This window comes from Triticum urartu, chromosome 5A (assembly GCF_056163025.1).
Source record: "Triticum urartu cultivar PI428250 chromosome 5A, HENAU_Tu73, whole genome shotgun sequence".
Lineage (NCBI taxonomy): Eukaryota > Viridiplantae > Streptophyta > Magnoliopsida > Poales > Poaceae > Triticum > Triticum urartu.
The window spans coordinates 325,019,138-325,040,233 of record NC_141877.1 but is presented as its reverse complement, the minus strand read 5'-3'; the positions used below and the strand labels follow the sequence as shown (position 1 = coordinate 325,040,233).

Genomic DNA, 21,096 nt, shown 5'->3' with positions numbered 1-21,096 from the left:
CATATTCTACGAAGATCTTTATCGGTCAAACCGCATAACAACATACTTTGTTCCCTTTGTCATCGGTATGTTACTTGCCCGAGATTCGATCGTCGGTATCTCAATACCTTGTTCAATCTCGTTACCAGTAAGTCTCTTTACTCGTTCCGTAATGCAACATCCCACAACTAACTCATTAGTCACAGTGCTTGCAAGGCTTATAGTGATGTGTATTACCGAGAGGGCCCAGAGATACCACTCGACAAACACCGTCGGAGACACCTGTAGAGCATCTTTATAATCACCCACTTATGTTGTGAAGTTTTATAGCACACTAAGTGTTCCTCCGGTATTCGGGAATTACATAATCTCAGTCATAGGAACATGTATAAGTCATGAAGAAAGCAATAGCAACAAACTAAACGATCATAGTGCTAAGCTAACGAATTGGTCTTGTCCATCACATCATTCTCTAATGATGTGATCCCGTTCATCAAATGACAACACATGTCTATGGCTAGGAAACTTAACCATCTTTGATTAACGAGCTAGTCAAGTAGAGGCATACTAGGGACACTCTGTTTGTCTATGTATTGACACATGTATCAAGTTCCCGGTTAATACAATTCTAGCATGAATAATAAACATTTATCATGATATAAGGAAATATAAATAACAACTTTATTATTGCCTCTAGGGCATATTTCCTTCAAGACCTAGCTCTGATGCCATTGTTGGGGAACGCAGTATTTCAAAAAAATTCCTACGATCACACAAGATCTATCTAGGAGATGCATAGAAACGAGAGGGGAGAGTGTGTCCACGTACCCTCGTAGACCGAAAGCGGAAGAGTTAAGTAACACGGTTGATGTAGTCGAATGTCTTCGCGATCCAACCGATCAAGTACCGAGCGCACGACACCTCCGCGATCTGCACACGTTCAGCTCGGTGATGTCCCTCGTACTCTTGATCCAGTTGTGGCCGAGGGAGAGTTTCGTCAATACGACGGCATGATAACGGTGATGATGAAGTTACTAACGCAGGGCTTCTCCTAAGCACTACAACGATATGACCGAGGTGGAAATCTGTGGAGGGGGGCACCTCACACGGCTAAGACAACTGTCAACTTGTGTGTTCTAGGGTGCCCCCTGCCCCCGCATATAAAGGAGCGAGGGGGGAGGCCGGCCGGCCCTCAAGGGGCGCGCACCCAAGTAGGATTCCTACTAGGAATAGGAATCCTATTCCTAGTAGGTTTCCAACAAGGGAAGAGAGGGGGGAGGAAGGAGAGGGATAGAGGGAGAAGGAAAGGGAGGGGGGCGCCGCCCCTCCTAGTCCAATTCGGACTACTCAAGGGGGGGCGCGGCCAGCCCTAGGGCCCTCTCCTCTCTCTCACACACAAGGCCCATGTTGGCCCATTAGTTCCCCCAGGGTTTCTGATAACCCCCAGCACTCCGATATTTATCCGGTGACCCCAGAACTCATCCAGTGTCCGAATAACATCGTCCAATATATAAATCTTTATGTCTCAACCATTTCGATACTCCTCATCATGTACGTGATCACATCCGGGACTCCGAACTATCTTCGGTACATCAAAACACATAAACTCATAATATCGATCATCATCAAACGTTAAGCATGCGGACCCTACGGGTTCGAGAACTATGTAGACATGACCGAGACTCATCTCCGGTCAATAACCAATAGCGGAACCTGGATGCTCATATTGGTTCCTACATATTCTACGAAGATCTTTATCGGTCAAACCGCATAACATACGTTGTTCCCTTTGTCATCGGTATGTTACTTGCCCGAGATTCGATCGTCGGTATCTCAATACCTAGTTCAATCTCACTACCAGTAAGACTCTTTACTCGTTCCGTAATGCAACATCCCACAACTAACTCATTAGTCACATTGCTTGCAAGGCTTATAGTGATGTGTATTACCGAGAGGGCCCAGAGATACCTCTCCGATACACGGGGTGACAAATCCTAATCTCGATCTATGCCAACTCAACAAACACCATCGGAGACACATGTAGAGAATCTTTATAATCACCCAGTTACGTTGTGACGTTTGATAGCACACTAAGTGTTCCTCCGGTATTTGGGAGTTACATAATCTCATAGTCATAGGAACATGTATAAGTCATGAAGAAAGCAATAGCAACAAACTAAACGATCATAGTGCTAAGCTAACGGATGGGTCTTGTCCATCACATCATTCTCTAATGATGTGATCCCATTCATCAAATGACAACACATGTCTATGGCTAGGAAACTTAGCCATCTTTGATTAACGAGCTAGTCAAGTAGAGGCATACTAGGGACACTCTGTTTGTCTATGTATTCACACATGTATCAAGTTTCCGGTTAATACAATTCTAGCATGAATAATAAACATTTATCATGATATAAGGAAATATAAATAACAACTTTATTATTGCCTCTAGGGCATATTTCCTTCACAAACCGCCAACCCACTTAGGTCAACAGACCATGTCCCATGCAACCGCGTAGTTTCCTCCTCCATTGGCCTCCTTCTTTCCGCACCAAAGGAATCCTCGGCGAATTCCAACCATCGCTGATAATGACTTGGGAGGCAAGTCCAGTGCGAGCATAGCGTGTATTGGAATCACACATAGCACTGAAGTGATTAGTATCAGGCACCCACTCTTAGGTAGTAATGGTTCGCTAGTTTGGGAGGCAGTTCGCTAGTTGGTCCACGAGACCCTGGAGCTGCACCTTTGTTTGCTTCCGAATTGTTAGAGGCTGTCCCAAGTACCTGCATGGAAACGTCCCACTCGCGCAACCAAGCAAAGTACACACAGCGTGCACCTCCTCCTGAGAGCACCTTATGGCCATTGCTGCACTTTTTGTCGTGTTCATAGAAAGCTCGGACACATGCCCAAAGAGGTCCAAAATGGCTCCACAAACCCTGGACTCGAGCTTCACGGGCTTGAATAAAATCATCACATCGTCAGCAAACATCGACACCCACTGATGAACGCCAGAACGGGCTAGGGTTGCTAGCATTCCTTTGGCCACAACCAATTTGAAGAGATACTGCAGCGGCTCCATGCAGAGGATAAATATCAATGGGGACAGCGGGGCCCCTTGCCTTAGCCCTTGACAGTTGAAGATTGGCTTTCCTGGTATCCCGTTTACCATGATCATTGTGGAGGCAGTTGCTAATAGCCCACACATCTAGGAGATCCATCTCCTCCCAAAACCCATCCATGTTAAAACCTCCAAAATAAACGGCCACTGAACAGAGTCAAATGCCTTTGATATGTAAAGCTTTAGCATCACTGTTGGTTCCTTCAACTCTTGCAAATGCCTTGCCGTGGATTGCACCAGCATGAAGTTGTCGTGCAAAGAGAGTCCCTGGACAAACGTACTTTGATAGTGTCCAACGAGCTTCGGGAGGTCCTCGGTCAATCTTGTTGCAAGCACTTTTTCAAATATTTTGACCGCTCCGTGCACTAGGCTCACCGGCCGGTAGACCTGGATATCCACAACCCCTTCTCTCTTCGGCAAAAGCGACACAATGGCCTTGTTGATGCTCGGTAGCCCACGCATATCTCCATGGAAGAAGTCGTGAAGTGCTCGCATGAAATCCCACTTGATTATAACCAGCATGTCGCAAAGAATCGACCTATGAATCCTTTAGGCCCCGGCGATTTGTCCATTGGCATGGACTTGACCGTCTTTTCCACCTCTTCCGCCAAGAAGGGGACCTCAAGGTGCACCAAGTCCCTTGACAGAAGGCCTAGCATATCCAAGTCAATGGTGTGCTGCCTTGCCGGCGCTGAGCCAAATAAGCCCGTGTAGTACTCATTCACCATCCCCGCAATGCTTTCCTGCCCGGTGAACACCTCTCCATGATGATGCATGACCGTGATCATGTTCTTGCATTTGTTAGCCGCGCATGCCCGACGGAAGAATTCCGTGTTTGCGTCCCCCTCCCTCAAGTGGAGGAGGCAAGACCGTTATCTAGCAATCGTCTGCTTCAGAGAGCTCAATCCCAGCAACTTCGTCTTCGGCAGTTTTCGTAGATCATACTCGTGGTCAAAGAGGGCCCTCGAGTCTGCAGCCATATCCAACCTGTAAATAACCTCCATTGCCAGGGCTACTTGAAAGCGCATATTCCCGATCCACTTATCGATCCAAAAGATAAGAATGCGATAAAGATTCACGTGAAAGAAAAAACCACAGGACTTAAAAGAGCTCAATGCGCCCTATTTGTGCCTAACTAGTCATACAATTCAAGGTTTAATTAGATAGAATTCAAGTCCAAGTGGAATGTTCTGGGTGACAGCATTTCGTTGACATTTGGGCGATGATCATGCCGTACGTACGTACGAACGTGCTGTGCCGTAAGTTGACCTATCGACTCCGTACTTACCTAGCCCTAACCCTATGCCTGTAGTCAGTTATCTAATACGTACTCCTTTGCCTAACCGACGATACAACAAGAGTACGTGGTCAACTTTGGCACTCCGATTATTTTTTGCTGATTGTTTTGTTAAATCGCTCACCAGACTAGCCACTTGGTTGGCCCTCTGGTTAATTAATCAAGGATTGTACGGTACACACATAAGCAGGACGTCAGCTGGAACCAAGCATACAGTCTTGTTAGTAAATGGTCATCACAATTTCTTTTTCATCTTAATCTTCTATAACAATGATGACACGGCAAACTGTCAAGGTACACTCTGTGTCTAGTCACCATTATTATTATTTTTTAAAGGAAGGATGATTATGATTCGGAACAGAGAGTGCGCATCCGTTGTACTCCCTCCATTTAGAAAAAACTTGTTCCTCAAATGGATGTATCTAGCACCAAGTTAGTGTTAAATACATTCATTTGATAGACAAGCTTGGACAAGCTTTTCAGGACGGAGGGAGTAGCTAGCATGTGGGCTTTCCCTGTTACATGTTCTGGCCGTCCGAAGTTGAAGATGCTCTTCTAAAACTTCGATGCGTATTTAACCTCCTTCGGAATCATATACTCACTTCCTCCCAAAACAACTTCGTACAAGTTTTAATACAAAGTTAATATAAAATTAAGTCACTTATTTTGAGATGGGGGGCGGAGGGGGGTAGTATTTAGACCTGGGCATTCGTTGGGCCGGGCCGAGCCTGACAAAGGCCGACGTACAAAGTCTAGGCCCGAGCCCGGCCTGGCCCGATCCAAAAAACGCATATTTAAGCCCGAGCCTAGCCCGAGGAGACAAAATGGAGCACTTTGGGGCCAGGCTGGGTCGGGCCTCTGTGTAAACTGCCTCATTTCCTAGGCCCGAGCCTAGCCCAACATACGCAACAGGCTCCATTTCTAGGCCTGAGCCCGGCCCAGCCCGGCCCAGGTTTTTCAGGCTGGGTCGTCGGGCCAGGCTGCCCATGCCCAAGTTTACTAGTATTCATCTCATAAAAAAGAAAAGAGAAAAAAAATTATATGGTATTCCTTCCGTTCCATAATTCTTGTTGTGGTTTTAGTCCTCGTAAAACTCGATAGTGCCTTGAGAGTCGAGGTGAACATGTCCTTCCCCAACCCCAAAGCTTCTCTACACACATGTGCGTCCGGAGTTTCTAGATCAATTAGCCATCAAAAACAACCGTCGATGCCCCCTGAAACATTCCATGCTCATGACAACAACAGATGCCCACCGCCCCTTTGCCCGTAACCTTGGCTACAACACCGTCCACATTGAGCTTCATGTAGAGGGATCCAAGGCGATGGAAGATGAGCCTAGCTGCCCCCATCAGTCTGGTTTGGCTAGGCTAAACCCTCAGCTCATCCAAATATTGTCGTATGATTAGATAGTAGATAACTGACTATGGGACCCTTCCTCGAGAATCGTTTTCCGCCTTGTCCACCAAATCGCCCACAACATAACAAGAACTTCGAGGAAAGTATCATGGGGAGTGTGCTACTTGGTTACTTGTTCACCTTTGGTGTGGAACAATAACAATCACAAACGGTCAAATTACACCCGCGCCGGCTAAATAAACAGGGTCGTCTGCATCTCTTTCAGAAAAATGAGAAAACATCAATAAAACTAGTCCTTACAGACTATATAAAGAAAAAGGAACAAGTATATATAAATGATAATATAAGCAAGGATGAATTGCGTTCTATTTTTTCCGAAGACGAATAGGTTTTCAAGATAATACTGTCTCCGTCTGAAAATATAATTTTTAGAATAAATATTTCCGGACGGAGAATAATAAGCTAGCGCCGCATCACCTGCATTGACTTTTGCACGATCCAAACCGTGCGAGCGATCAAGTTGACTTATCAACCCCCTGCGATAATACCGCTACCCAATGCGCATAAACAATATACGTACTGGTATGTGCAGAGTACCGTACTTATGCAGGACGGTAGCTAGATCCCACAGAGGACCAGACGATAATATATCCTACTCCGAGATTCGGTTATTGTTAATCCTATAATCATCGATCGATGTGGTCAAATCAGAGCTCCGGGAGGAGAAGAAGTCTTCTCGTCCTTGCACCATTCTCCTCTTCTTTCTTGGGGAGGTCGCATTTGGCCTGGGTGGCCAGTACCGTGAGCTCTTCTAGAAAAATAAAGTAGAGGGAGAAAGTGACGGGCAAACCCGGAATGCTAGCTAGGTGGGCTTGGTTCGGTTTAAGGCCAACTCCACCACGTGACCCAAATTTACCTCAAATCGTCTGTTTGTGTCTATTTGGGATAAAATGGATAAAACGAATGACCTAACGTATGGGAGCATACGAATGTTTCGTCCGGTCTGTGTCCGCTTTTGCCTCATTTTCAGACCAAACTTGCTCTCGGTTTGGGGCCAAAGCGGACAGAAAGCGGACGTCTCCGCGTCCTCGTCGTCCGTCTGTGTTCGCCCTCGACCCCACCTGTCAGTCTCTCTTTTTCTTCTTTTCTGTACCTGCCCACCGCGCGCACCACGCCACTCCAGTACAGCAGCAGCACCGGGCCCCCTCCAGTTCACACCCATGGCGCCTCCGCCTTTGCTCTCCCTCTCCACGCTCCTTCCCCTGCTCTCCGTCGCCTCCCATGCCTCTGCCAAGCCCGTCGGAAATGCTCAAAGAACGCCACCGCGACCAAGCTGCTTGCGTACCGGCTGGAGCGGGACGAGAAGAGGGCAGCGCCGCTCTTTGCGGCCACCGGCGCGGCCAACGGCACGCGTCGCGCCGGGGGAGGGGTCGTGACGCCGGTGGTGTCCGGCCTGGCCCAGGGGAGCGGGGAGTACTTCACCAAGATCCCGGGCACGCGCACCTCGTACACCCACTGCCCGACGCGCTCAAGGCGCTGGCCCGGCTCGACGGCCTCGCCTTCTGCTACTTCTGGCTGCGCTTCTCCGGGCGCCGGAGCGACAGGCGCCACCGCGAGGGGGAGAAGGTCGCGCCTCTCCGGGCGTCAGGCTGCTCTTCATGCCCCTACGGAACGGCCAACTCCACCGCGGGCAGCCATGGCGCGGGCGCGCGGGCGCGGCGACGGGCGGCGTGCGTGGGCGCGGCGGCACGGGTGGCCTGGCGCGGGCGCGGGGCACGGCGGCACAGGCGGCCTGGCCCGGGCGCGGGGCACGGCGGCACAGGCGGCCTGGCTCGGGCACGGGGCGCGGGGCGCGGCGGCACGGGCGGCGGCGAGCTTGGGCAGACGAGGCGGCCGCGGCGGCAAGTTCGCTATGCCTGCTACGTGTTCGAAGAAATGACGAGGACGGACAGCTGGTGAAATGGGGTAAAAATGGGGTAGCAGCGCTGCGTGCAGCGAATTTGTCCGGCCTCTGTCCGGCGTTTTTTCTCCCTATTTGATGTTTTTTTAATGTTTTTGCATTTTGATGGTGTGTCACACCATAGGAATTGACATTTTTACGCCAAGCCACACCTGGAATTGACCGATTTTTGCAGTGGGTGACTTAGGGCATCTCCAACACCGATCTTTAAACCTTCCGCAACCGTTCGGATCGCGTGGTCCGAACGTGTGTTGTCATTCAATACGGTCCTGCATCGGTCCACAGGCCGGTCTAGATGTGCTTTTTCACGCACACTAGAGACAAAGTGAAAGGGATTTTGCGGGCATCCGGACCGCTGCCACGTCCACGTCTGGCAACCATGGCTCACCCAAAATCCTTCTCCCATGCATGCATGCGTTCCCGCCCATAACCAGCTGCTCGCATTCATGTCGTTGTAGACCGGCTACTCCGGATTGACGCCGGCCCAAAGCGGACGGGACATCTCACTTCCGGCATTGAAGCGGCGCATCGGTCGGGAGAACGTCGCCCGCTACATGTCCGGCTGAACACGCCTCCTCGCCGCATTCAAACGGGTGCAGAATGCCTTCCTTCATTAAACCCGCTCATGAGCCGAGAAACCTACTCCGGCCACACGTCTGTACGCTAGCCGACCGACATTAAACACAACACCGGTTGGCTCCGAGTGTCCGCCCACTATTTAACGATGCCAGGCGCCGGGCAAAAAATTGCACCACACCTCCACTCCCCATCCGCTCCTTGCACCATTTTCTCTACACTTTTCATGGCATCCGATGTGCAGGAAGATGAGTTTCTCCGTTATAAAAGCCGGTTGGGTGACCCGCCGGCCCACCGGATACGAGTGAGGAAACTCTCAGCTCCACCTCTATTGTTGCTCCAGGCCGTTGCAGGCTAGCTCGTGGAGGCGGCCACTCCAAGCCGGCGCGTGGTTCAGCAACTCGTCACTTCAAGCCAGCTCACGGGAGAGCACGGCGGCACGAGTATGGTGGCTGCAATGGACGAGGTCGTGTCGTACCGCTCTTTGCGTGCCTGCGAGCCTGCGACCGTGCCCTACTGACGGAGAAAGAAGCCGGCTTCGCGGAGATCGATGAGGCGGCGGCTAGCACGTCCGCGTTTGCCACCATCATCGAGGAGAAGTAGAACATGAGAGGCCGCCGTCACTTGGGTCCCACGAAGGCCACCACCGCGGCGTGCGGCGTGCATAGTCGGTGGCTTGCCTACTTGCAGGCCACCATCGTTCCCCCGCCCAAAAACCAACCCTCATCCGTGCTCCACGGAAGCGGAGGACACCCTTACCCTCCGGCTTAAGCATATTGCTCCAGTGCCACTCCGATGAGCGGTGCTGCCGGACATGGGAAAGCATAGGCTACTCTTGCCCTTTTCGCTCAAGCATATACTTCCGGGGCTCACGGCAGTTTGATGAATGGGTTGCCCTACATGGGAAAGTCAAAGAAGATCCGTTGCATCCGGCATCTGGTTTGTATGAAGTTCGTTCGATTTGTTTTAAACAGTGTCTGAAATGTATGCAAGTAGCGTTGGATAGCCAACTCCCACATCCACGTCCATAGGACTGTCCCCTATACGCGAAGAATGCACGAGCAAATTTGCAGGTCAGCGTTGGAGATGCCCTTAGGGCCACTGGCATGTTGGGCCCACATGTCTAGTGACCCAAAGTTATCTTACGTTTAAAGTCAGCCAATCTGAGCCCCTTCGTGTCAAATGTGTGCTTAAAAAGCTGAGCGAGATTGCCCGTGAATGAGGCCACCACGTCATTACATTATCACCATCAATTGCCTGTTTTTTCAAGGGCCAGCTCTGAAGAAGGAAACGGTGGAGAGGAAAACCACAAGTCAACAAATCATCAGTTCAAAAAGAAAAGAAAAATCAACAAATCATAATCGCCATCACAAATCATTATCTCCATAACATAAATGTTGCTATGTTGTGTCTGAAGAAATACATTACGACTCAGTCTGCACAATCGCACGACAAACGAATAGGAGGAGCATCACAACGACGACCACGACTCAACGCTGCACTTTGCCAGCACCATCAGTTTCTGAACGGCAAGCCGCCCGTCCCAACTCCATCCATGGAGCACACCATCTTTCACCCTAGAGAGCCATTACTCCAATGGCTGAACTGCTGCCGTGCAATGCACGATCAATCCCTGACTGGAGACGCGCTGCTCCGGTATTCCGGAGCATATACACACTGCAGAGAGAGTTAGGTGAAACACAAGTCAACATAGGCTGGTTGATATGTTATACACATAATCGAGAATACACAAGCGCCAACATAGCAACATTTCAGGTTAAATACATCAGGACCAAAGTTGCTCCTTGCAACGGCGAAGTACCAAATAGTTGCAGAACTAACACGCTATCAAATGTGCTGGAATCTCGAGACGTGCAATTTTACCAGTTCCAATATGAACTAATGAACTAGTGCAATCAAGATCATCAATTAGTCACCCCCTAGACTCTGGAGGTCTCAGAGCAGAATGGGTCAACTACTGTAACAGAAGTAGGTCGTAACAAAACTACAAAAGAGTAAGCGATAACCCTCAGGAGCACAGACATTGAAGCAAGTTTTACAAGAGTCCCAATTCAGGCTATACCTTGCTGAGACCGAAAGAAGCTTCGGTCTTTTATTGCAGTTGCAGTCCCGCTGTCTTGCACCTCATCACCAGGTTCCGCCTTTCCTACAGAATCACATGGACAAATGACAAGACGATCAATAACAGAGCGCACACATTCAGTGGCAACTACTCGAGTGCCAAATCCTCTCACTTCCCCTTTACCAAGGCTTAAACTTTTTGACGCAACAGAGGATTGATCTTCCAGAGAGAAGGCATTCCAACAACATCCTATATGAAAGATCATGCACTTGTGGCAGTTTTTAAGACCTCAAACAACAAAAGACCACCACCTTAGTGAGGCTAAATTCCCATTGTTCTGCTCGGAAAACCTCGCCTGCGCCTCTAGTACTGACTCCCACCAGCAAGTAAGAACAGTAGCGCCTTTTCCAAACCTGTGCCCGCGGTCCCATAATTGTCTCTTAACCTCCGCCATTTTGTTCTCACCTCATGTTCTCATTCCTTTGGATACTTGGGCTTGAGGCCTAAACTAGCTCTGGACCCAGAAAAAAATTTGCTAGCCTGTCGACCAAATGTTTAGGTGCGGATGCAGAGAGGCCAAGGATTTCTTACCTTCGGTTTTCTCAGAACATTGAACGTGCCTTTATACAGGCCAAACCCTGGGGTAGGGCGGACGCCCTGGGCCCCAGATATGCCGTATGTAGTCTGTACTAACTGGGCCTGGCCAGCATACAACGCAGCTAAGTAGCAGCACAGGCGCCAGGCCGGAGACAGGCCAGGTGGCGTGACACCATGGACAGATAACCACGCTTACGCAGTGTGAGTATGCCCCTTGCGACGCTTCACTTCGTCGCTCAATCTTGGACTAAAGCTCGGTGTAGTAGATAGCAGGTTCCCATGTTGACTCGAGCAATCAATTAGTACAACACATGGTTCAGCTATTTAATTTTCTAATGGTTTATAATTGGCTTTCTGTGTGTATGAGCACCACATGGCACGTGAAGGCAAAACCATGATAATACACATCCTCTCTTTGGGGGTGAATTTGCCAGCTAAATACGAAAACTACGCATGGCACACTGATAGCATTTTAGCTTTCTTCATTTTACTTTTCGGTTTCGTGTAAAGGCTTTTTCAGATCTGTATTCTCATTATTATTTTCCGCCACAAGTAAAAAATATCTTTTCTGAAAGCCTTATCTGATTTCATTTTCACAGAAAATTTATCTTTTTTCTCAGTATATTTAGTGAGATTCGCTCTCTTCTTTCTGAAGATATAAAACAATTATACCGTGATGGGTGATCAATACATTTAAAATGTGGCAGCGAGCTTCTCTTCCTCCTTTAGGCCAACTAAATCTCAAATATACATACGGCTCACCGACACGGTGTGTTTAGATTTTTTTTTTCCACAAGAAAAACTGATTTGTTTTTCTTTTGCATATCAAGGGCCCCAGTTTCTAGTTTTGCCCTGGGCCCTCCAAATCTCAGGACTGGCCCTGGCTTTATAAACCCTTTCTCCAGCTCAGTATGTTTCGCCTTTTCTTGCCTTGAACAAGAGCAGCTCTAGGCCCAAATTCCAATTGGCACTGCAAGCCATTTTACTGGGACTTTATAGTTCATATTTTAGCTCATGGAATCAAGCATCTTGGTGAAGGCAGATTAGTTGCATAGAGAAGATTGAAGGAGATAGACTGAGGGAGTGATTGCGAGACTTTTTTGGATTTGGGACTGAACATGTAGCTATTTGGTCAGCTTATCTATATACTTCCATGAGTGCAGCTGTGGCATACGATTACATGAAAAATACTCTTGAAAGCTGTTTCATGAATGCTGACAACCAATTGAGAATAAACAATGCACTCTTGAAAGGAAAGGAAACTTCACATCCCATGCATAATCTACACTAGTGAACCTGTTGTGATGAATGAGAATCAAATATTGACCAGAATGACTAGTTCTCTACATACTACTCTGCATAGACATGAATAACTACCACCCTTGCAAAGGAAATGTTTCTTGCCAAACTATGCAACTATTTTTGCATGAATAATAGTGACCGTTGCTCCGAGCTGATCATTTTCGATTAAAATTTTGCAAGATGTAGCTCCAAACCAACACACTGAATTACTGACTAAATTGCAAGAACCCCTCAAAGCACACAATTCAACCACTAGATGGTTTGCGCAATAGCTCGTAAATGCATGCTGCATGTAATCACTCTAAGAACAGCATGATAGGCAGGATGAGAAGACAACCTGGTCGAGCACGCGGTGATTGCTCTTCTCCACCTCCCTGGCGAGCTTCTCCATCCTCCGGAGCATCCCGGCATACATGCTATCCATCTCCGCCGCCTGCCCGGCTGCAGCGCACACGAGCCCTTGCAGCCTCCCCAGCCCAAACCCATCCACCATCGCATCCACCGCCTTCTGCTCTCCAATGCTGTAAGCATCGTCTGCTTGGGGCGCCGCCGCTGGCGGCTTAGTCTGCAGCAACGGGAAGGGCGACTCCGGGGCGAAGGAGTGGTACTGGTCCCGGAAGCCGGGGCCGACGTTGACGACGGTGAGCGAGGTCGGGACAAGGCGGGATCCGACGAGGAGGAAAGCGCGGTAGTCGAAGGAGTGGGTGGAGAGATCGTCGGAAGCGGAGGGGGAGACGAGGATGAAGAGGAGCGGGTGGGCGATGGGCGATAGGGTTTTGGACAGGGAGCACGCGAGGGCCAGCTCGCGCATGGAGGGGCGGAGAGGGGCGCGGCGGCGGGACGAAAAGAAGCCGAGGGGGGAAGGGGAGGAGGGCGGTGGCGGGTTGGGGCGGCCGAGGGGATCTGAGAGGGAGCATGGGTTGGAGAGGGAGGAGTGGCCGGAGATGGAGATGAAAAGGCACGGGGCGGCGGGGGTTTGGTCGTCGTAGTCGGAGAGGGTGGGGGCCGGCGGAGGGGGGCGGTGGGCGCGGCCGAAGAGGAGGCCGTCGCAGTCACCCACGGCGGCCCCGCAGCGGTGGAGGAGCGCCGCGAGGGCCGCGCCGGAGATGGAGAGCTTGACCTCCTCGCCGACGGCCATCGGTGGGTGTGGTGGGATGGGATCGATGGGGACGTGTAAAGGTCAGCACGTCCTCTTTCAATTACTAGCTCAACAACCGCTTTCAGGTTCAGCACACCATATTTGCCCTACTTCTACAGTTCTGCTACAATTTTACGTTTTATAAAGTACTCCTGCATAAAATATGGCAAACAAAAAGATCTTGAAGCCATCTTCAAGAAAATTTTGGAAAAACCAAGGATCATGTCAGGGTTTCAAGCCAGGCCTGAATCTAAACGCTGGTGTTCTCTTGCTGTGTCTGGTGCCCTGAAGTTGCTTCAGTAAACAACAGGAAGGCAAACGACAGCGAAAAACGATCATAAAAGCAAAAGCATACGGCAACAGATCAAATGTTCGTCCATATAGTTCGTGTCCCTTTTCGCATTTCAGTTCAGTTTCAAATCAGATGCTTGCTGCACTGTCAATTAAGATCCAAAAAACAAGAAACGAGAAATTGGACAGTCGTCGACGGTTTTCTCGGTTCAGGAGGCAAGGGCTTCTGAATTTAGACAAGGACAAAGAGAGGACCCTCCAGGGTCTTAACAGTTTGCTTTGCCGTTCACTCATCATCAGCAGCAGCTTAGATAGATACTTAGATAGTAGGTATAGGTTCGGAGTGTCAAGTAGATCGGGGAAAGGCGGTCGGTCAGAGTCTCAGAGAACAATGGCAGAGCAGTAGCATCTGCTGCCGATTGACTTCATCCCTGTATTCACCCAACCACAGCCTTCCTTGTAGCGCTCCACCTGCCAATCCATCCAACACAAGAGGTTTCAACAGTTGATCAGCGCAATTTTTCTGAGAAACTACACATCAAACAGCGAGAAAATCAAGTGATAAAACTGCTGAAACTGAAATCTAGGCAGTAATGTAGGTTGGATGTTAGCCGCCGTATGGTGCTCGGCAGAAAATTGCAAGAAAATTGCATCTGGGTGTAGCTACCTACCACATCCAAGATTGTATCTGCTTCACCTTTGACCCCACCCAGAGTGAATATCGAGCCACCGAGCACAGCTGAAGAGTGGTACCCTCTGGTGTAGTTCATTGGTTCCACCGTCATCCATGACGGCATTCTTGGCTCATAGAACTCAACAGTGGACGACATTGCTCCAGCATCAGCATCATAACCACCCATTACATATCTGAAAGAAAAACACGGCATTGCTAAGCACCTTGACGGGCATCTATGCTGTTTTCAGTTGTAGCAAGAGTCAGTAAAACAAAATTTTAGATTACATGGGCCGACATCGTGCAAAATTTACGCTGATCCCCGTGATTTACCACAAAGAGCTATACCAGAGACTTAATTAGATGCCCACATTCTACAATTTTTAGTGGACCGTCCTGATCTGTAAAAAGAGATGCACATACTTACATCTTCTCATCAAGCACTGCCACCGTATGACAACCTCTTACTGTACTCATTGCTGGGAGCATTTTCCAGTTAGGCTCCCTAGGATCAAGCCTCTCAGCAGAGCTGGTAACAAACATTGTAGCATTAGCAAAATGGAAATTGTACATTCTCACTTTGAAGAAATAATAAGTTCATTGCCATGTAAGCCATAAAGAAAATAGGCTAATGAATACCGTGCAATTTACTCAGTTGATTACAGATTTACATACTGCTTCGATATAAGGAGGGTGTTTCTCTGTTGCTCGAAAAGGGGGTCGACAGAGTAATATGCACTAAGCCATGAGTTATGATATGTGCTCTAAGACTTTTGCAGGTTGTATTGCTCCACTAAACTGCTTACTTTTGCTGGGTTGATAGTGCCTAAATCAGTTTGTAACTGAAACTTGCCAAAATAAGTACAAGTGGTGAAAGGATATCACCTCAGATATCGAACCCCATTGAAACCGCCAACTGCATAAATCACACCATTAAGTTCCGCACCAGCTAGAGAAAAGCGCTGAAAACCAAGCAGCACAGATTGTTCAGACAAAAGCAATCATCACATCATAGAGGTTTATAGGCTGGAATATATCATTATATGGACATGAGTAAGAAACCATAAATAGCAAATAGAGAAACAGGAACAATTATACAGAGTACTACAGAAGTACGCACTTTTGCATCAGGACAATCATTATCTTTCCATAAAATGGTCCTCCTTGATGCCAGCTTTAGATGCATTTTTTTACAAAGTAAAAGATACTAACGAGTTTCGCTAGTCAACAGAAAGTAAATTTTACAAATTTAATGCAAATAAGCAGTGGAGACCAACACCTAGAAGTTATGTATGTTCATAATCCATAAACACATTTTGTTCATTTGTTCACATGAATAAGAGACTGTCTCCCTGCTTAAGTAGGGCAAACTTCTAAATTCCATACATCTGTAATGAATTAGTGGAGCCCCTGTTTCTTTCCTTACAGAAGACTTAACCCTGACCCCATCCAGTTAAAGCCAAAACCAGCATGGTATTTCTGGTGATCCTCGTGGGACAAGTAACCATCGAGTATGTCAAAGACATTGTTGTGGATATTAGGCAGTGGTGTGGAGGTTATGGTGGTGAAATCTACAACTTTGGGATAAAATGGAACAATGTTAGGCCAACTTATGGAGTTATGGTAATTCAAGCAAGAGCAACCCGCTGAAAACCAACTTATGCTAATCCTCCTTTTTAACATGCGCACTGAAACAAGGTGTGGTTTCCCCAGGAGATGTCCGACTAGAAGTAGGAAAAATACCCAGCAACAACAGAGGAGACCATCACATATACTCCCTCCGTTCCATATTACTCGTCGCTAATTTAGTACAACTTTGTACTAAATCAGCGACAAGTAATATGGAACGGAGGGAGTAGATCAAAGAGTTACTTTTTCCATATCCTATGGACCATTCTCCGACATGGAGGCTCTTATCTGTAACTGCTTAGGATTTCGTAGTTCTCATGCTTGCATCGAGAATGAAGAGATAAAAGTTGGTACTATCTCGTCTTCGTATTGAAAATGGAGCAACTAATTTATCAGTAGGCTACTCATACTCGTTCATAACTAGTTTTTCTGTAAACCCCACAGTTTTTCCTCTTTACGGTGTAGTACTCGTTCATAACTAGTAATTTTCCTGATCTGCAGCGTATACAACAATTACTAGACTCGATTAAATCATTCTGCAATGAAGGTAAGTTGAATCAAGGATGACATGTTGAAAACATATGTACCTTTTCTAGCATAGGGTGACTCTTTGTCCACTTTCCCTGAGCAGGATCAAACACCTCCATGTCAGAGAAACAGCAAATGCCATCTCCACCGCCAAATGCATAAATTTTCCCATGCAAACCAACTCCAGCGAGGCTCCCCTTTCCATGAGTCAGTGCTGGGCATGGGATCCAATCATCACGTCTTCGGTCATAACAGTCAACTTCAGGAGAAAGGATGCATGCATATATTAGGACCTAAAATTTGCAATCAGGGAGGCCATCAAAGACTAAACACAGAAACCAATGAGTACCTGTATCAAACCAGCAAGCGCCATCACCACCACCAAGAACAAATATTTTGCCATCTAACGCGACAGCAGAGGTATAGGACTTCCCAGCAGTCATTGGTTTCAGAGGTGTTAGTATGTCCAAGGAGGGTGAGAAGGAGTCTAATGATGACAAAAATGAGATGCCATCGAAACCACCAATGAGATAAATGACATCTTCTGAACCCAAACATTCTTCAACAAACTGATTTAGTGAATCATCTAGAGATAAAGGATCTATTTTCGAATTCAAATTCTTAACTGTGTTCTTTAGCTCAACAACTCTTTTCAGCAACCTGTCATTCACTCCTTGTAGGCATTTGACTTCTTTGTTGGAAATAATCTGCATTTGAACATATCAGAATATTAGGAACAGAACACTAAAGAAGCTGAATTTTGCAGGATTCCAAACATTTACATACAAAATGTATAATCCTATACACTAGAGAATACATAAAAGTAAACTTAGTTTGAAAATACAACCATCCTGTAGGTCACCATGAATTAACGCTATGATTAACTTATTGATTCATAAACTTTAAGATCCAAAAAAAAAACAGTATAACAGATATAAGGCATTTGAAGATATTACAGCATTTAGAGATACCTGCTTCTTCTCCATAGTCTCTATACGTTCGGACAGTCCTTTAACCACATCTATCAACTGAAAAACAAAATAACTGTGAGAAAGTTGGAATACATAGACATGAAGCTGTTTGCAGGAGTACTCATATTAGACAGACAAGAAATAAGGACGGTAGTAAACCTGTAGCTATGTTATAACTAACCTTAGCTTCTGAATAGGATTCATAGTCCAATCCTTGGAGTAGCAAACTGGAATGCTCCCAGGCAAGCTGATCGACTTCGGTATCTAAGTTCTCCGGCAAACCACAGTGCCCCTCAAGAAATGTACCTTTAACTTCTTGCATGTCCTTACAACCATATGCATCAATGCCTTCTGTTCCAGCTCCATTGACATAAAATTCAGAACTAAGTTGCTGGACTGATAGAGCCTTAAGCTTCTCTAATACCAACGTGAAGCTAAGCTCATTTTCCTGCTGGGCAGATTGTTGCTGCTGTTGCACTTCAACTCCCTTACTGAACAGTGCATGATCCTCCCACTCTGGTGGTGTCTCTTTGCAGTCGAGATCATCGAAACCATTGGAAGATTCTTTGCTTGAGCTGGCATGCCCATTGTCCACATCTGCCATTCCAACTCCCTCAACCTCAAACTTGTTCTGCTTTACCATGTCTGCATATGACACTAAACCCTTTTCTGGTAAAACCTTTTCTGGTTTGAGCTCGTTGTTCCGCTCATTGTTCCACTCATTGTTCCACTCATTGTTCCGCTCATTGTTCCACTCATTGTTCCGCCCATCATCCACATCTCTTAGTCCAACTCCTTCAACCTCAAACTTGCTTTGCTTTACCGCATCTGCATATGACACTAAAACCTTTTCTGCTTTGAGCTCATTGTTACCCTCAAATTTTTGTACCCACACAGGAGGTGGTGTTGGTTCACTCACATGCTGAGCTCCTGGTTGTGAAACAGGAGGCGTCCAGAACTTGATGGGGGAAGGCGAAGGAGTAAACATAGCCATCAAAGCACGTGTTTGTGCATGATCCAATTCAAATCTGAAGAAGTGAGGCTTCTGGCCATAGACAGTGGGCGTCTTCTGGTAATAATTGCCTATAATAGCATTCCTGAATTTACTCTCCTCTAGTGGAACACACCACATTCTTATCCGCATTGCAACCTAGATAATTGGAAGAGTACAGTGCTCCCTTTGAGTCATTTTATAGAGGTTGAGCAAGGTGGCATATACAAGAATAAAGGATGATACCTGAGCAGGATAGCTTGTCTTTTCGTAGCCATTATTTGTCCATGCATTTGATTCAGGACAGAATTTGCCATTGCTTGCAGCTTCATAAACGCCATGCAATCTGCGATCATCATAATTGAACAGGAATAGAGGTAGCCCTTCCTTGATGTTGTGTACATATGAGAGATGTGCTTTTGGCAAGCCTGACATGTAAGTTACATAAGTTAGTGCATGATTCAACAAACTGATTTCAAAAATCTGAATTATATTCTTTAAAAAGCATGAAAGAAGAATTTTTAGCACAAGGTATCGTAGATGCATCAAATGGAGAGGGCATACGCTCTAAAAAACACAGACATGTCACTTCTTTGTATGAAAGAAAAAGAAAGGGCCTATAACAGCAAGACTATGATTAAGAAATATAGCGTACCAAAAAGTTGGCGCGAGTGGCACTCAGCAATAGTATTGTTTGTGCAGCCGAAAATTACAGCTCCAAGATCCTGCACTGGAAGATTTCTTGCAGGAACAAAGAGGTTTGTTGGCCTGCCACTCACAACCTGGCTCCATGAAGATTTCTTCTTGACCATTGCATTAAGCTGAGAACGGGCGGAAATGATTAAACAAAGTGCAGCGCAAATTGAAGTTGTTCAGTCATAAACATTTTGTAAAGATGAAAGCACGATGCGCAAATCAACTAACACCATCTCAATATCTCATCATTTTACTATATACTTAATTAGTTGTGTGAAGGTTCAGTGAACATCGTCTACGCATTGATATGAAGCAAGTTGTTTAGGCATGAGTATTAGTGAATCATATGAAATCAAAGTGAATCACCTACCTGCATGCAAAAAAAATCAACCGGAACGCCATATAAAGAGCCTATTTGGCACCATTTTTAGTAAGAAGAGAAGTATTGGCACATGAGAAACTAGTACAGGTACATTGTACGTTGAGGACACGCAATGATTCGAAGAAAATGCATGCACTTTCAATAATACCTTCCCCTTTGAAGCCCCAAACTTACAAAAAGCATGTGTGTATAGAGCAATAAAGGGAACTGAAGGACCAAACATGTAGGCAATTCAACATCTGAGTACACTAGACATAATTACTGGAAGCCCCAGTTAGTCGTATATCACCTCATAGTAAAACTAAAACTCAGTTACACCTGAGACTGCATTGCAGGCACAATTAATGATGGAACCAAACAAGTTAGTACAAGTACTAGTAGCAGCAGAAGAAGCTAGCAACAGGGCAAGCACAGTGATAACACAAGGGATGACTTTTGCAGTTGGCACCCTGCGGTACTTGGTAATCGGATACAACAGAGCATTCACAGTAGGAAAAAAAGCGAAAATCTAGGGGATCACTCGCGTGATGGAAATGTGAGCACGCGCCCTAATTCCCCCGCTTGCATCCTGCATTGCGCAATCCCGTTGGGTTGCATGGGAAATCCGAAGAGTCGCGCCACCCATCCCCCACCGCCACCAAGCAGAGGCAGAAGCAGCAGCAAGAGCAGGCAAGGCCGGGCGTTGGGTGCGGAGAAGAAGCACGATCGGGCGCGGTTGGGTGGAGAGGGGCGCCTCATCGGCACGGTGCGACGTTGCTTTGAGCCGAGAACAAGCGCTAGGTCGTTGAATTAAATTACAGCGTGGGCGAGCAAGGAGACGGAAAGAGAGAGAGCGCGAGGAAGGAGGAGGCGGCGATTTTACTGAGGAATCGCCGGGAGACGGCGGAGGGAGCTCCCGTCCGGCGGTGATCGGCGACGAGGAGGGTTGGTTGTCTGGGGTTTCTTGGGGAGGAGGAGGGGATTGTGTGAGCGGAGGGCAAGGGAAGGTTTATTGAGGGGACGGGAGGCGAAATGAAGAGGGTGTGCTGTGCTGTGCTGTTGCAGTGCAAAAGAAAGAAATGGTGGTGGGTAGGAAAAGTGGATTCCTTTTTACTCCCCTCCCTCCCTTCGTCCTCGCCGAGTCTCTCCCCCCCTCTCTCTCTCTCTCTCTCTCTCTCTCTCTCTGCTATATTTCTTTTTTCCTCTACTAGTGTAGTCTGATTTATTACGCGGCGAAGGAAATGCCGAAAGGAGGAAAGAGGCAAGGCGGCTGTGGGCAGGCAGCAGCTCCACACGCAAACGCAGCTCCCGTTCCGGGCAAAAGCCACGTCCAACGGACGGAAACACAGGGAGATGGTCAAGGGCGTCCATGGACCAGGTCCGTGTGCGCCGCAGACTGACGAACGCACGCCCTGACACGCATACGCACAGCCGCACAGAGGGAGGAGGAGGAGGAGGAGATGCCCTTACCGTCAGTCCTCCGTATAGGAGCTGCAGCCTGCCTGGTAGCCAGGCCAAAGCATCTAGCCGTCTATCTCCGGAGGGC

General features: G+C 47.4%; 2 protein-coding genes across 3 annotated transcripts; both read right to left on the bottom strand.

The window, feature by feature from the left end:
• Positions 1–9,648: 9,648 nt before the first annotated feature.
• On the bottom strand, positions 9,649–13,628 carry LOC125508704 (uncharacterized). 2 transcript variants are annotated; one of them, XM_048673481.2, is made up of 3 exons: positions 12,610–13,628; positions 10,374–10,457; positions 9,649–9,967 (listed from the first exon to the last, which is right to left on the bottom strand). In XM_048673481.2, the coding sequence occupies exons 1-2, from the start codon at positions 13,408–13,410 to the stop codon at positions 10,404–10,406; spliced, it is 855 nt and encodes a 284-aa protein (XP_048529438.1). In that variant the 5' UTR covers positions 13,411–13,628; the 3' UTR covers positions 9,649–9,967; positions 10,374–10,403. The 2 variants fall into 2 exon arrangements, with proteins under 2 accessions (XP_048529438.1, XP_087382099.1); XM_087525973.1 differs by having other exon boundaries at positions 10,374–10,452.
• Positions 13,629–13,772: 144 nt separating this feature from the next.
• LOC125508703 (uncharacterized) lies at positions 13,773–20,641 on the bottom strand. The gene is made up of 11 exons (XM_048673480.2): positions 20,434–20,641; positions 19,149–19,314; positions 18,740–18,921; positions 17,684–18,652; positions 17,503–17,559; positions 16,881–17,238; positions 16,591–16,790; positions 15,260–15,336; positions 14,802–14,903; positions 14,373–14,568; positions 13,773–14,172 (listed from the first exon to the last, which is right to left on the bottom strand). The coding sequence occupies exons 2-11, from the start codon at positions 19,303–19,305 to the stop codon at positions 14,083–14,085; spliced, it is 2,388 nt and encodes a 795-aa protein (XP_048529437.1). The 5' UTR covers positions 19,306–19,314; positions 20,434–20,641; the 3' UTR covers positions 13,773–14,082.
• Between the last annotated feature and the right edge of the window lie 455 nt (positions 20,642–21,096).

Bases quoted from the DNA above. Each gene is read 5' to 3' on its own strand.
- LOC125508704 (XM_087525973.1), bottom strand. From the start codon at position 13,410: ATGGCCGTCGGCGAGGAGGTCAAGCTCTCCATCTCCGGCGCGGCCCTC. The intron at 10,453-12,609 runs GTTGTCTTCTCA...TCTGTAGGAAAG, and splicing joins ATCACCGCGTGCTCGACCAG to GCGGAACCTGGTGATGAGGT. The intron at 9,968-10,373 runs GTATAGCCTGAA...CTCTCTCTGCAG, and splicing joins CTTCTTTCGGTCTCAGCAAG to TGTGTATATGCTCCGGAATA.
- LOC125508703 (XM_048673480.2), bottom strand. From the start codon at position 19,305: ATGGTCAAGAAGAAATCTTCATGGAGCCAGGTTGTGAGTGGCAGGCCA. The intron at 14,569-14,801 runs GTAAGTATGTGC...TTTTTCTTTCAG, and splicing joins GCAGTGCTTGATGAGAAGAT to ATATGTAATGGGTGGTTATG. The intron at 14,173-14,372 runs GTAGGTAGCTAC...ATGGATTGGCAG, and splicing joins CAGATACAATCTTGGATGTG to GTGGAGCGCTACAAGGAAGG.